Raw genomic sequence first — 15,036 nt, 5'->3', positions numbered from 1 at the left:
TGCTATCGCCTCGGGCAACTCTTACGCTTTTTTCGTACTCTCCAAACTTCCCTCGTGCTCCATAACTCGATAGTGCACGCTAAAGCATGAACCAATGGTTAATTATCTTCAAGAGACACCAACCAAGTAGATGGAGTCTTACAGGATCCAGCCACAACGATGGAACGCCAACCAACTTCCTTTCCAACTAAGCGTGCGCGCCAGTCCTTACCAATCCCCATTGCGCTATCGTAGTCATCATCATTATGTCAAATTATTATTTTTGCCGTATAATTTGTATTTCTAATTCTGGTTGGTTGACCTTAGCAAATACCATTTGACCTTATATGGCAAGGATGAAGCAACTCTTGCTTTTCGAGTACTTTGTAAACTTACCGTACGCATCACTCTCAATGAAGGCTTGGGATTATTGCTGATAAGACATTGACAATTTATCTTTTAATTTACACACCAATTGCTCCGGGGAGGGGCTCAAATGCTTCCGCTTGTATGAATAACTCGATATACGATTTGAATGATAGGTAAATAAGGCAACCTAAATAACACCAATCTTTATCACAACTAACTGAAGATTAAATAATGAAGTGAAACATACGAAAATCTGGCCTAACTGGGGCCCATCGCTTCCCATCTTTGAAGCTGTTGTTTTTCCATGGGGTCCTGATAGTCCTTGAACTCCGCGCTTCCCTTGGGGACCTGGTGGCCCTCTCGTTCCTTTTCTTCCTTTTCTACCGGGAGGTCCCTGGGGATCTGCTGGTCCAGGAAAACCGCGAGGGCCTGGTGGACCTTGAGGTCCAGTGCGACCTGGTGAAATTAAAGTAATAATATAAAAATCAAACCTGTAAAATCAACCTGATTGCCGTGCAATTTTGCATCTGCATTGAGAACTGTCACATACCTCTTGCCACTAGCTCGAATTTTCTCAAGCCCTCACCTTTTCTCGTTTCGAAGAAAACGCTCGAGTCGTCGCATTAATAATGGGGACCTGCCCACGCAAGTACATGCAGACATCATGAACATAATGATGCAAACGATCTTCAAACGGTCCACGACTGAATCTGTGTGTAGGTCATGAAATTTATTACGTCAAAGGCATGGTGGATCTCATTTTGTCAAATAGAGTTATCAAACACCATAAATAGATGGCCCGTATAACATAACACAACTGTTTATTCACAATTCAAATCAAAGGTGAAAACGAGATAAAATAAGTCAGTTATTCCTTTCAAATTTTCTCCTAATAAAAAACTAATAAATAAAGCTCGGACAGGATGTTCCTGTTATGTTAATTGAGTTGTTTCGAATAACAAATGATCAGCCTGCGTGTTTATGAAATAAAAATCAGTTTTTTCAGACACCCAAAGTTTCGTTTCATGCAATCGAAGATTAACCTTAGACTGAGGGTCTCAATGGGTTTAACCGTCAACCGTCAAACGGCTAACAAATTAACTGTCAACCATTAAAAACGCAATATTTTTCCCGTCAACCGCTAAATAAGCAAGCCAATGATAAACGTCAAATGTCTCAGGTATCCTTAATCAAGAACCAAACGATTGCTTTGATTGGGATTAAGTTCTGTTGTTTTCATATTTAAAAAAAAAAATGTATTTATGTAAGACCTTTAACTACTAGTCGCGATTAAAACTGGTTAGCGACAGAACTGACTTCCGGTGAGGAAAGACTTCCGGTGCCATAAAACGTTAGTTATTTATTCACAAGAGGTGTTATAAATTAACCATTACTTAAAAAAGGCCTTATTATGAACAATTACAGAACAATTCGCGCGTTTAGTTCTTTTTAAGAAAGATATTAAAAAAAAATTAACCGTCAAGAGTCAAATGACCTAAAATTTAAGCGTCAACCGTCAAAAGACTTAACATATTTAAGTGTTAACCGTCAACTTGAATTCCCCCCTCCTTTGGGACCCTCTCAGAGGGTCCTAAAAGGGTCATTATTCGTCGCCTGAGGCTTTGAAGATTCCGGTTATGTAACGATAAAATATACCTTACACTCCCCCCCTGTTATCTATTCTTTCTTTTGAATCCCCCTCTCCGTTGCCCCCCTGAAAACCAAGCGACCCTCCCTCCAAAGTTGGAAATTTGCCGGAAAACGAACAAAAAAAGTTTTAAGTTTAATGGAGGAAGCAGTTCAGTTTTATGTGTACGACACTACGATCAAACATTATCATTTGTCTTAGTGACATGTTGTTTGTGCGGTGATTATAGACCATATAAACATGATCACTAATAATAGTAAGGAAAAATAACCCACATTTTGTTGTCGATTCAATTTGGAACAAACACTTCTACACTTGCCACAGATGAAGGTAGTAGAAATACCTCTTTTGACGATTTCGTCATTCGTCTTAGATCTACGTCCTGGTGCATTCGAAGATGTGGTTTTAACAGTCACACCGTTTTCATGCCGATATGGTTATACTTTTCAACACCAAATTCTGCTCAATAGCTGTTAGACGGCTGTCCAGTTGGTTCAGTGAGTAACATGTAAAACCAAGTGAACCCGAGGTAAGAATCAAATGGAATGAAAATCCATAAAGGAGAACGTTCGAGCGTTTCACTATTTTGGTCTCCATGTTTGACAACCTCTCTCGTTGAAATAGAAACTTTGTTGACTTCCGTTCTGAGTTTCTGCCAGCAGTTGTATTGTCACATGATGTTGACCTGTTAGATCAACACCTATTCATGTCAATTAAATTTTATAATAAACTGCAAAGCTTCTTCCGGTATCTCATACATTTAGAATTAGAGACAGGCAGTTGACATCTTGCTTATCATACTTTCTACACAGGTCATGTAAAGTTTAATATCTTTTTCGTTAATCTTTTTAAATCATTGTTTTATATGTAATTAGGCCAGAAAATCTACATTGGGGAGTCCTAATAAAGGTTTTGTGTTCTTTTTGATAGCTTGTTTCAGGCCTTGGGTCAGTGCATGGAGACGAGGTAGAGGAAGAAGAGTACCGGGGTAGCGTTTACGTAAAGGTAACGCTTATGTGGTTAACCTTTTCTCTAAGCATGCCGATAATTTTTCAAAAAAAAATATTGTAGTGAAACAGACAACGCAGTAAAGGAGTACATAAACCATCCTTTCACATTTTTTTGTCATCTCGTTTTTTAAAGAAAGGTTTTGCTTTTACCAAAATGATACCAGTGACTTCGTCCTCACTTATGGCATGCCACCCTACGGCATACTAAACCAAGGCTAACAGCCGTGATCGTTTATCTGTGGATAGAAAGCGCAAGGCAAGAAAATCAAGAAGTATCATTCACCTAGAAGACAGTGAAATGACCTTTGAGAACTATTTGCGCATATGAGGTTCATCGCTTCGATATAAAACTCGTAATTACAACAAATGGTTCCCTTAGGACTGCTTCTTAAAAATTCATGTACAACTTTGCAACGTTTCTATAAGATTTATGTTTAAGAAAATGGATCATACGACGAAAGAGTGAACTTCAATATCAACTTTTATCTATCAATATGCAGGCTAAGTCGCACATAATTGTAAGGAGTACAAAAGCTTTATTTGGGATCGCTTCTCGAGTTATGATTGGTTATTGGAGCCAGTGATATCACCTCGATGCCCCACCTCTCATTTTCTCGCTGCCGGTCCAATCAGGTCACTTTCTTCTCCTCTGTCCATCCCATCAGCGGAGTCTTGATCATTACAGATCTTCTCTGACACCATTTTCAGAACGGAGACAAAGCTCACACGCGTGTTCGACGGTGAAACTTGAAATTTTAAATGATTGTTGTGTGACTTATATTCAAATGTCACTCACCAAACTGGTCGGTCCATGATTTTTTTTAACATTTCAACGTCCCACTCATTAAGTTTGGAAGGAGTCATAATAGACGAATACTTGTTTAAGCCAAAGAAATTATGGGTGGAATTCCACCCGGCCCATAAGCCCAGGGGCTGCCCGTTGATTTTTGTTCTGCAAATGTATAGGTGAGTAAAACCTAGCACGAAATGGCAAAGGTCTGAGTGGACAAAAACATAACAAAGACAAAAAGAAGGACAGCAAAAGAAAAGAAATAATTAAGTTCAATTTCCATTAATATAGGTCAAACATTTTTTTATTACTTTAAGTATATTCGGTCATATGCAGGGGAAAATAATGATAGTAACAAAATCATAAAAATTTACATTCACTATCATCACAAGCCTTATAAAAACACTCCACATACATTTCCGCTATAAAGCAAAGTTGTGGGAGTATTTTGCACACTATTTTAAAGAGCACTACTGCTTCTCTCAGTATTAATCACGTCCTGCTTTGACCGTGTGGGAGACACAGTGGCCTAATGGTCAGCACACTGGACTAGAGAGGTCTGGTTACGAGACCTGGCCAGGTCACTGTGTTGAGTTCTTGGGCGTGAAACTTTACTCTCAGTGCCTCCCTCTCCCCCAGGAAAAAAAATGGGTACCGGCGAACCGTGAACTTGCGATGGACTGGCATCTCATCCAGGGGGGAGTAGCTACACTTCTAGACGCTTCATGCCATAGGGAAACCGGAATTAGCTCTGTCTGGAGGGTGGGTGGGGGGCAATAGGCTCGAGTACAGACTTTACCTTCTTTGACTGTGTTCTATCAGTTGCTTCTTTGTGGTTTGATTCTTTTATAATTGTATTTTTTTTGTGAAAATGTGATTTAATTTAAAGAGCATCTAATTAGCTAACTGTGCTATGTAAACAGTGGAGTTATTTTTGATGCGGATCGCGACGGACGTTTCGCCAGTATACTTTTCATCTCCTTTGGATTTGGAACTTCAACAGGAAGGGTCAATTGACTGCACCGAGCCTCGCACATTAGCTTTAAAGTTGCGCCATTGAATTATGTCCCCCTCCCCTGTCAGGCACACCCTAGACATGCGCGTGATTTCATCACCTCTTAACACGTGACCCCAGACGTTGACACCTGTCAGTTCACCGATGAAACTTTGCCTTGCGTTAAAACTTCCTCCCAGTGAGTCTTGCTCTTGTCCTAATAGCAGGAGCCCACCTCCGCGGATCCAGTGACCTTGTGTAAAGAAATTAGAGAGATGACCGACTAAGGCTTTCATTAAAGGGAACCAATACCTCGTTGTTTCGAACTAATGCCACGCTTTTAGAAAACAAAAAGACAAAAGCAGCGGGGCTGAATATAAGAGGTGTTCGAAGAACCAGCGATAATAGGTAAGTTTTACTCAGTAACGGCAGAGGTGTTTACCTTTCGCCAGGCCGCGACCAGAAGCGGCAATTCGACCATCCTTGAACAATTGCCACGATCCAGCAATATTCTCCCATGTTATGCAAATGTGATGCCAGTCTCCATCATTTGCTGATACAGACGTATGACTGAAGAGAAGCAAGGATGAACAATTGTCACTGATTGACATGACAAAAATTTTCTTCTAACACTTTTTTAACAAGTTCTTAATATCGTACTGGAGGTAAATGGCGTACGAACTCAAGCTCACATTATCAACATAACCTGTATGTGCTGTTAAGCTGTTAAGCGGTGAACTTCTAAGTGTTGCATATACCGCATCTGCTTAATAATGGTAATTGAACTAAGTGGAGTGCAATTTGGGCTGAAATGATACGCAGGATTTCAAAATCGAACGAACGCGCAGTGCGAGTTCGATTTGAAATCACAAGTATGATTTCAGACCAAAATTGCACGTCACGAGGTTCAATTACCACTTTAATACATCCATTTTGAAATCGCCCAAATACAAGACTTGGCCAATTCAAATATTTTATTGATGTAGTACTGAACTGGTTTTTAAATAAAAAGCGGAACCGGAAACGCTCTTACATCTTATTTTGTATGCAAAACGGAAAGACTGACGTCATGTGTCAAAAAGTCACTCGAGCGTAAATGGAAGCGATTTAGAGCAAAAAATGGTGCGATTCGTGAATAAATTGCACCAATTCGAGCCAATCAGATTACAGGGACCACCAGTGATTTCAAAATGGATGTAATAAGAGATTTAATTCTTGGTATTTGAACCAAACTTCCAGTATCAAATGACATTGCCTTTACCTGTTTGAGCCTCCTACCCAGATATGAAAACTCCTATAGTCATGTAGAATCAGTTCGTTGTATTGGGAAGAAATGGCGTAGCTCAGCGGGCATCCTTCGTTTCCTGCAGTTGTTTTCATCCACAAACAAACTGTCACAGCATCAAGGCTTGGCATTTTTCTTGAGATAACATAATCGCTGGTTCCTTTTCGAGGGAAATACAGAGCGTAGGTATTGCCAGGATCCACTAAGATCAAAGAAGAGTGAAATCTTGAAGTTCTTTTTCTCCTTCAGATGATTGATCCGTAGAGAAATAAATGAATTGATTAAACACAACAGCTGGTTGCTATTTATCCATAGAATATCTCACCAAATGTGCAACTTGGCATCTCTCCTGTCCATGACCCGTTACCCAAGCAGTGACGTTCTGATGGTCCCCTTAGCCAGTAACCTGGCTTACAACTGAATGAAATGCGTTCCCCTTCCCAGTTTTGCTGTCCATGAGGAAAGCCATTTTCCAGTTTATTCAGTGGAGGACAAACTCTGTGACCTACAAGAAAACCAAAAAAATGGGCCGTAAAGTGTACCATTAATGCGTGATTTTGACAGCTTGTAGCTAGAGCGTTATAAAATGCTACATAGTACAGGTGGATAGCAGCACTTACATGAAGGTTGTACTCCACTCCATTGACCGGAAGGAAGACATAATCTCACGGACGGCCCAATGAGCCGATATCCCGGCATGCATGTGAAGGAAACACGTTCTCCTGTCCAGTAGCGCGAGCCATGCTTTTGTCCATTAGTCGGTGAACCAGGATTGTCACAATTGTTTAAGACTGGAAAGACAAAGAAGAATCGTTGACTCAATCGTTCGCTCTAACAGCTCTTCTCGAGCTTCGCACTTGGAAGTTTGATTCCTTGCCGGAACAGATAATGAGCGCAAAAAAGATCGGAGGACACTTCGTACCAAAAGAAAGCTATCACGTTTCTAGTACGGAATATTTATAGTAAAAATATTTTCATTACTTACCCAAAACTGTATTGGCTTCGGCTGTAGCATTCTTTTCATTAAAAAATAGACATGTGTAGTTCCCAGCATCGTTCGGCCTTAACTGATGAATGACGAGCTCACCCCATCTCAAACCATTCCTGTCATGTTCTGCTAGTGATATTACTCGACGTCCATCCTTGATCCACTGGATTTTCGGTAAAGGTGTACCACCCGCGGAACAACTTAAGTTGACAGATTCACCAACATGCTGAACCTGTATTTTACTTGCAGGACTTGACACAATGTAAGGATTCACTAAAAGAACAGATAGTAAGAACAGGCCGTTTATTTGTCACAGCTTTCTGTTGCCCATCGGAATCAATGATCGTTATGAATAATTGGGCCCCAACTAGTTAACCGCTGTAAAATACCCGATCATAAAAGCCTGTACAAGGAGACAGTGGATGAATTTCGAATCTGATGACAATAAAATCAAATGGAAAATAAAACAAATTGAGGTCAATCGTATTGAATAAAATGAGAAAATGGGACGTCAGTACTTTAATGTGATGGAAAAATTAATGACCAAAGTACCTGAGAGCTGTTTAATTGATAATGACGATAATGATAACAATGATAATAATAGTGATGATAACACTGATAATGATAGCAATAATACTAATAATAATAGTTATTACGATGACGATGATGATGAGGAGGATAATAATCATAATAATGACGATAATAATAATAATAATAATAGTAATAATGATAATACTACTAATAAAAATAACACTGTTCTTTCCAAGTGTATATTCTTTTTATCCGAATACCCTGGACTACTATTAGTTATTAAAGATATCTCAGTGTGCACCTTGAAAGCGAGGCTCGGGGCTGTGATCTACTGTTCTGAAAAAACCATATGCAAAAGAGTTCCTAGTAACAATGAACATTTGGTATTCTTTAGATTGTTTATTTGATCTATCAAAATGCTAAAAATGATATTCACAACAATTCTATCAATAATTATACATGGGGGATGGTGTTTGTATCTTTCTTTGAGGACATTAAAATCTCAATAGATTCAAAATCTAATAATCTGACGAATCTAAAAAAATCTAAAACTATACAGAAAAGCGAAAGGTGAATGACCTTTAAATTGTTTACCTGGATCTTTAACTACGACCCATATCACTCCTATCACACTTTGTAACGGATTCCGCCCTTGGCAAAGATAGGCACCAAAATCGTTTTTTGTCGCGTTAAGAATAGTCATCTTGTTGCCAGAAATGACATGTCTAGTGACAGGAAGTTCACTCTGCGTTCGTGTCCACGTTACTACAGGGGTAGGGTAGCCAAATATGTCGCATGTTAGAGTAAAGTCCCATGTTGTGTAAGCTGTCACTGATATCTCTGGTTTAATCACGAATTTTGTTGGTACTAGTTGCAAAGCAAATAAACGCAAGAAAGTTATTATATATTTCAAAACCTCTAAATCACTAAAAAAAAAAGACATACAAGTAAAACAAAAGAAATACAACAGAAGATACACAAAAAGCCCTGCAGATTTAGAAATAGCAATCAACGGGAGGCGATTTTACCATATTTTTTCACACGCTTTTGTTCTTCAGTTTTACGAGAATAATCTAATTAATTTGGACATTCTTCAATCACTCCTGAGTAACTTGACATCCCGATGAGGCAAACCAACCCTTATCGAAAACTAACCAAAGACAGATGATTTGTCATGAATAATAATAATATTAATAATAATAGTTAATATCTATTGACTTATATTGAACAGTTATCAATATAAAAATATTCAATTGCGCATTACGATGTTAAAAAATCAACTCTACATAGATAGTAAAGCTAAAATTAAGAATGTTCACTAAGAAGATATAGAAACGTAAGACTACAAAAAAAGAATTAAAAATCTTTTGCCAATAAGAAAGCCTTTAAGGCTTTTTTTTTAGACCTTTTTTAAGATTGGATATATATGATAGAATACGGAAGATCGTTCCACAATTTAGGAGCGGCTGCATGAGAAAAACGATCACTGGGCGTAACAAGTGTTTTGCTTTTGCAAGGAGGAAGGAGTAAGCCGTCACTGGAAGGTAAATCATATCTTCCGGTGTTTCTGACAGAAATCAGCTCAATTATGTAAGCCGAGAAAAAACCACTGCTTTAAGAGTGATTAATAAAATATTAAAAGCAATGCGATATTATATAGGTAGCCAGTGTAATGACTTGAGTAGAGGTGTGATGTCACAAAATCTGCGCGACTGGAATATGAAGTGTGCAGCTGCATTCTGTACTCTCTGTAATTTATGTAGATGACATTAAGGAGCTCCAAATAGAAGGCTGTTACAATAGTCCAGGTGGGTAGATCATATAAAGGTATGTATAAGTGTCTCCCTGCATCCTTTAGTTAGATACTTTCTAATTCTTCTAGTGTTATAAAGATACTAAGACGCCGCAGAACGAGTCTTGGTGATATGATCAACCATAGACAGGTTTGAGTCAAACCAGACTCCAAGGTTTTAAACAGTAGAATGCGGAGCTATATTTACTTTGCCAACCTTAATGTGTCCAACATTAACTTTGGAGAGCTGCTGCTTCGTGCCAATTAAAAGAAACTCAGTTTTTTCTTCGTCCAGCAATAGTTCATTCTCACTAATTCAAAGCTTGATCGCCTTAATAAAAGAAACGTAAAGTTGCGTATGATCTGTGTAGCAATGGACAGATGGAAGATAATTTCGAAGACATCTAGTAACGAGCTCGTATAGATGGTAAACAAGAGCGATCCTAAACAGGAGCCTTGAGGAATTCCACAGTCTAAATCAAACTTCTCCCACAGACACCCATGAACTGATATCCTCTGACTGTGCGCTGATAAATACGATCGAAACCAATCGGACATCCTGCCTCCAAGTCCCAGCGTATTGAGCACCTCCAGCAAGATATTGTGCTCGACTGTATCGAAAGCAGCACTAAGATCGAGTAGCAGTAGAAGAGTTACATGCTGTCTATTCATATTGAGCAGGGTGTCATTCTTAACTTTCAGAAGTGCAGTTTCAGCGCTGTGATTCACCCTGTAAACTAATTGATCGTTCGCGTACAGGCTCGTGTCGAACATGTGTTTATATATCTGGTGGGAGACTGCTTTTTCAGAACGCATCGAACACAACATTACATTCTAAGTTTAATATCTATTTGCGAATGAATTGAAGTGTAAGTTAATCATCCAACATACCTTGTACTGTGACATTTGAAGATGTTGTGATTCTACCCAATATATTCTCCGCGGTGCAGGTATAAAGACCGCGATCTTCAAAAAGGATATTTCTTAATTCCAGGTTTCCTTCTTCGAATTGTTTCCTCTCGTGCTCAATCGCCCGTCCATTTTTATACCACGTTATTTTGGGATTTGGAAACCCAGCTGCCTTACAGGATAATATCACATTTTGCTTTTCCTTAACCGTCAAAGAGGAAAGTTTTGTGATGAAATGTGGTTTTTCTGAAAGACGGGGTAAATGATTTTTAATTTAAAGTTTATTGAAAGACCACTTTACACCAGCACCTCTCATAGCATATGTAATAATTATCAACACAAAAAGTTTACTTCGTTAAATTTTTGAAAATACATCTTCACTTGATGAAGATTCATGATCGTATTGAATGGTTGAGGTGATGTAAAGTTTCATGAAGTTTACATTATCACGTTAGGCGTTTGGTTTTATCTTCAAGAGACACCAATCGAGTGGATAAAGTCTTGCAGGATCCAACCACAATGATTGAATGTCAACGAACTTCCTTTCTAACTAAGCGCGCGCGCCAGTCCTTTCCAATCCCCACTGCACTATCTTAGTCATCATCATTATGTCAAATTCTTATTTTTGCTTATAATTTGTATTTCTAGTGTTCTGGTTGGTTGACCCAATCAAACACCATTTGACCTTATCTGGCAAGGAGTGAGCCCCTCCTGGGAGCAATTAATGCGTGAATTAAAAAAAAAATTGTCAATGTCTTATCAGTAATGATAACCACAAGCCTACCTCGAGATAGATACATATGGTAAGTTTGTAAAGCACTCAAAAAGCAAGAGTTGCTTCATCTCATGCTTTCGCCTGTACTAATAACTCGATATGCGATTTGAAAGGTAAGTAAATAAGGTAACTGAAGATTAAATGATTACGTCAAACATACGAAAATCTTACCTAATTGGGGTCCATCGCTTCCCCTCTTTGAAGTTGTTGTTTTTCCAGGGGGTCCTGAAAGTCCTTGAACTCCGCGCTTCCCTTGAGGACCCGGGGGCCCTCTCGTTCCTTTTCTTCCTTTTCTACCGGGAGGTCCCTTGGGACCAGCTGGTCCAGGAAAACCGCGAGGGCCTGGTGGACCTTGAGGTCCAGTGCGACCTGATGAAATTAAAGTAATAATTACAAATCAAAACTGTCAAACCAAGCTGATTGATCTGAATCCATTTCCGTGCAATTTTGTATCTATTTGGAGAGCTGTTACAGACCTCTTGCCGCCTGCTCGAATTTGCTCAAGGCATCACGAAACTCTTTTCGAAGTAGTGATAATAGGGACTTGCCCAAACAGGCACATGCAGACATCATGAACATACCTTCCATGCAAACGATCTTGTCATGACCTTGATCCTGTGTCTTATTCTGTTGATTTAAAAAAAATACTGTTCGTTTAAACTGAGGCTCCAGGCAAACCACAAGACCAGAAACGGTTCCCGGAATCTGTGTCTAGGCCATGCAAAATTATTACGTCAAAGCCATGACATTGTGGATCTCATTCTGTCAAATAGAGTTACTAAACACCACGAATACAGACGGTCCGTATAACATAACACAACTGTTTATTTACAATTCAAATGAAAGGTGAATAGGAGACAAAATAAGTCAGTTATCCCTTTCGAATTTTCTCCTTGAAAAAAATAAATAAATGAAGCTCGAACAGGATGTTCATGTTATATGAGTTGTTTCGGATAACAAATGATCAGCATGCGTGTTTATGAAATAAAAATCTGTTTTATTAGACACCCAAAGTCTCGTTACATTTTTATGCCATCGAAGATTGACCTTAGACTGAGGGTCTCAGTGGGTTTAACCGTCAACCGTCAAATGGCCAACAAATTAACAGTCAACCGTCAAAACGCAATATTTTTACCGTAAACCGTCGGTAAGCAAGCCAATGTTAGCCGTCAATTGCCTCAAATATCCTTAATTAAGAACCAAACGGTTGCTTTAATTGGGATCAGGTTCTGTTGTTTTCATATATCACAAAAATACATTTATGTAAGTCCTTTAACTACTACTCGCGAGTACAACTAGTTGGCGACAGAACTGACTTCCGGTGAGGAAAGACTTCCGGTGCCAGAAAACGTTAGTTATTTATTCAGAGGTGCTATAAATTAATAGTCCTTTACAACCGCCTTGTTATGAAAAATTAAAGCGAAATTCGCGCGTTTAGTTCATTTTATGAACGACATTCCAAAAAATTAACTGTCAACCTTTCAAATGACCTAAAATTTAAAGGAGCACTCTTATGAAACTTCCCTATAATTTGAAAACCCGAAAAATTCAGTTATTTCATTATGATATGAATTTTTAGCGATTAATAAAGCCTTTTCAATAATAATTTTAGTTGAAAGTCAATTCTAGGGCGAGAAATTACGATTTGAAAACCGTCCCGCCATTAATTTTCGAAATCACGGCCAACTTATCTTCGGTTAGCAGTCACTCCCATTGTGACGTAGATAACTCAAAACACTTATGGCTTCATTTTATATTTATAGGGAAACGTCGTGAAATTTAGTGAAATAGTCTTAGTCTTTGTCTTGGTGTTATAAAAGCAATATATACCATCAAAATACTGTTTTTGAAAATTAGCCACGAGTACGGCGCGTCAAATGAGTAATCCACGTCACGCTCAAAACTCGCCCCAGTTATCTTCAGTCTAGCAATTGATTACGTAGACTAATGGTGGGTCAAAAGAAAATCGCGAATTTGACGATCTTCCCGTGTGACAATTCGGAAAAAATTCAGAGACGATGAACTAGTGAACATTTCAAATTTTAATGTAAAAATATTTGGAATTTTCGGGTTTCCAAATTACAGGGAAGTTTCATAAGAGTGCTCCTTCAAGCGTCAACCGTCAAAAGACCTAAAATTTAACCGTCAACCGTCAACTTGACACTCCCTCCCCCCTTCTCAATTGAGACTCTCTTAGACTGGTCATTATTCGTCGCCTGGGGCTTGGAAGATTCCGATTGTGTCACGATAAAATATACCTGACTCCCCTCACCCCCTCTCCATTTTTGTATTCTTATGGATCCCCTCCCCCTTATTGGTTCTTAATTGGCAGCCAATTGTTCTTTGGTCTTTCCTTTGAATCCCCCTCTCCGTTACCCCCCTGAAAACCATGCGATCCGCTCCCCCCCCCAAAAAAAATATTTCTCTTCCCATGCGATCAATAGTGACGGATTCCTTAGGTAGACATAAAAATCCAAAATTGGAAACAAGTTGCCCGCAAACGACCAAAAGAAGTTTTAAGTATCACAGAGGAGGCAGTTCAGTTTTTTGTGTATGACACTGCGAGTAAAAATTATCATTTGAATTAGTGACATGTTGTTTGTGCGGTGATTATAGACCACAGTTACATATAAACATGATCACTAATAATAGTAAGGAAAAATAACCCACATTTTGCTGTTGATTCAAGTTGGAACAAACACTTCTACACTTGCCACAGATGGATGGAGAAGAAATATCTCTTTTGACGATTTGGTCATTCGTCTTCGATCCACGTCCTAGCGCGTTCGAAGATGTGGTTTTAACAGTCACACCATTTTCATGCCGATATGGAATGCTTTTCAACATCAAATTCTGCTCAATAGCTGTTAGACGACTGTCCAGTCGGTTCAATGAGTAACATGTAAAACCAAGTGAACCCAAGGTAAGAACCAAATGAAGTGAAAAGCCATGACGGAGAAGGTTCGAGCGCTTCACAGTTTTGGTCTCCATGTTTGAAAACATCTCTTGTTGAAACAGAAACCTTGTTGACCTCCGTTCTGAGTTTCTGCCAGCAGTTATGTTGTCACATGATGTTGACCTTTTAGATCAACACCTATTCATGTCAATGAAATTTTATGATAAAATTGCCAAGCCTCTTCCGTTATCTCATGCATTTAGACTTAGAGATAGGCAGTTGACATCTTGCTTATCATTGTTTCAACACAGGTCAGGTAAAGTTTAATATCGTTCCCATTAATCTTTTTTAAATAATTGTTGTCTATGTAGTTAGGCCAGAACCTTTCCATTGGGGAGTCCTAATAAAAATATTGTGTTCTTTTTGATAGCTTGTTTCAGGCCTTGGGTCAGTACAAGGAGACGAGGTAAAGGAACGAAGAGTACCGCGGTAGCGTTTACGCAAACATACCGCGCATGGGGTTAACCTTTTTTCTAAGCATGATAATTTTTGGGGAAAAAGGAGTGAAACAGACAGCGAGGAGTATATGAAGCATCCATTCATTTTTTTTTTATTCATCTCATTATTTTTTAGATAGGTTTTGCTTTTTGCAAAATGATACCAGTGACTGCGTCATCACTTATGGCATGCCAAGCAACGGCATACTAGACCAAGGCTAATAGCGGTGATCGCTTATCTGTGGAACTGAAGCGCAAGCCGAGAAAATCAAGAAGTATCACTGACTTAGAAGACAACGAAATGACCCTAAGGAACTACTTGCGCATATGAGGGTCATAACTTGTATCTAAAAATTGTAATTACAACAAATGGTTCCCTTTAGAGTGCCTCCTCAAAATACATCTACAACTTTGTAACGTTGTAACTATGTAAAAGAAAATAGATATTATGACGAAAAAGTGAACTTCATTATCAACTTTCATCGTTAATATGCAGGCTAAGTCACACGTAATTGTAAGAAGTAATCGAGCCTTGAACTTGAACTTTATTTTTATTTAGACACGGTAAATCTA

The 15,036-nt window shown here is 38.8% G+C and overlaps 1 protein-coding gene and 1 long non-coding RNA gene across 3 annotated transcripts; both read right to left on the bottom strand.

Moving 5' to 3' along the window:
- Positions 1–40: 40 nt before the first annotated feature.
- LOC148736332 (uncharacterized) lies at positions 41–3,997 on the bottom strand. The gene is made up of 3 exons (XR_015998870.1): positions 3,168–3,997; positions 935–1,058; positions 41–804 (listed from the first exon to the last, which is right to left on the bottom strand). It is a non-coding gene; the product is annotated as an uncharacterized LOC148736332 (long non-coding RNA).
- Positions 3,998–4,084: 87 nt separating this feature from the next.
- Positions 4,085–14,095, bottom strand: LOC111335087 (uncharacterized). 2 transcript variants are annotated; one of them, XM_022940938.2, is made up of 11 exons: positions 13,741–14,074; positions 11,652–11,697; positions 11,242–11,439; positions 10,278–10,541; positions 8,189–8,461; positions 7,061–7,336; positions 6,696–6,866; positions 6,401–6,580; positions 6,052–6,277; positions 5,233–5,360; positions 4,085–5,043 (listed from the first exon to the last, which is right to left on the bottom strand). In XM_022940938.2, exons 1-11 carry the CDS (start codon positions 14,071–14,073, stop codon positions 4,793–4,795), a joined length of 2,346 nt encoding a protein of 781 aa, XP_022796673.2. In that variant the 5' UTR covers position 14,074; the 3' UTR covers positions 4,085–4,792. The 2 variants fall into 2 exon arrangements, with proteins under 2 accessions (XP_022796673.2, XP_088609937.1); XM_088753811.1 differs by lacking the exon at positions 8,189–8,461 and having other exon boundaries at positions 13,741–14,095.
- Between the last annotated feature and the right edge of the window lie 941 nt (positions 14,096–15,036).

Source organism: Stylophora pistillata, chromosome 3 (genome assembly GCF_964205215.1).
Source record: "Stylophora pistillata chromosome 3, jaStyPist1.2, whole genome shotgun sequence".
Classification (NCBI taxonomy): domain Eukaryota; kingdom Metazoa; phylum Cnidaria; class Anthozoa; order Scleractinia; family Pocilloporidae; genus Stylophora; species Stylophora pistillata.
The sequence above is the reverse complement of the archived record's forward strand: the minus strand, read 5'-3'. Positions and strand labels throughout refer to the sequence as shown.

Excerpts from the sequence above, each read along its gene's own strand:
- LOC111335087 (XM_022940938.2), bottom strand. The coding sequence starts at position 14,073 with ATGTTTTCAAACATGGAGACCAAAACTGTGAAGCGCTCGAACCTTCTC. Across the intron at positions 10,542-11,241 it reads AAGCGATGGACCCCAATTAG|AAAAACCACATTTCATCACA; the intron begins GTAAGATTTTCG and ends CCCGTCTTTCAG. Across the intron at positions 6,867-7,060 it reads CGAAGCCAATACAGTTTTGG|TCTTAAACAATTGTGACAAT; the intron begins GTAAGTAATGAA and ends TTGTCTTTCCAG.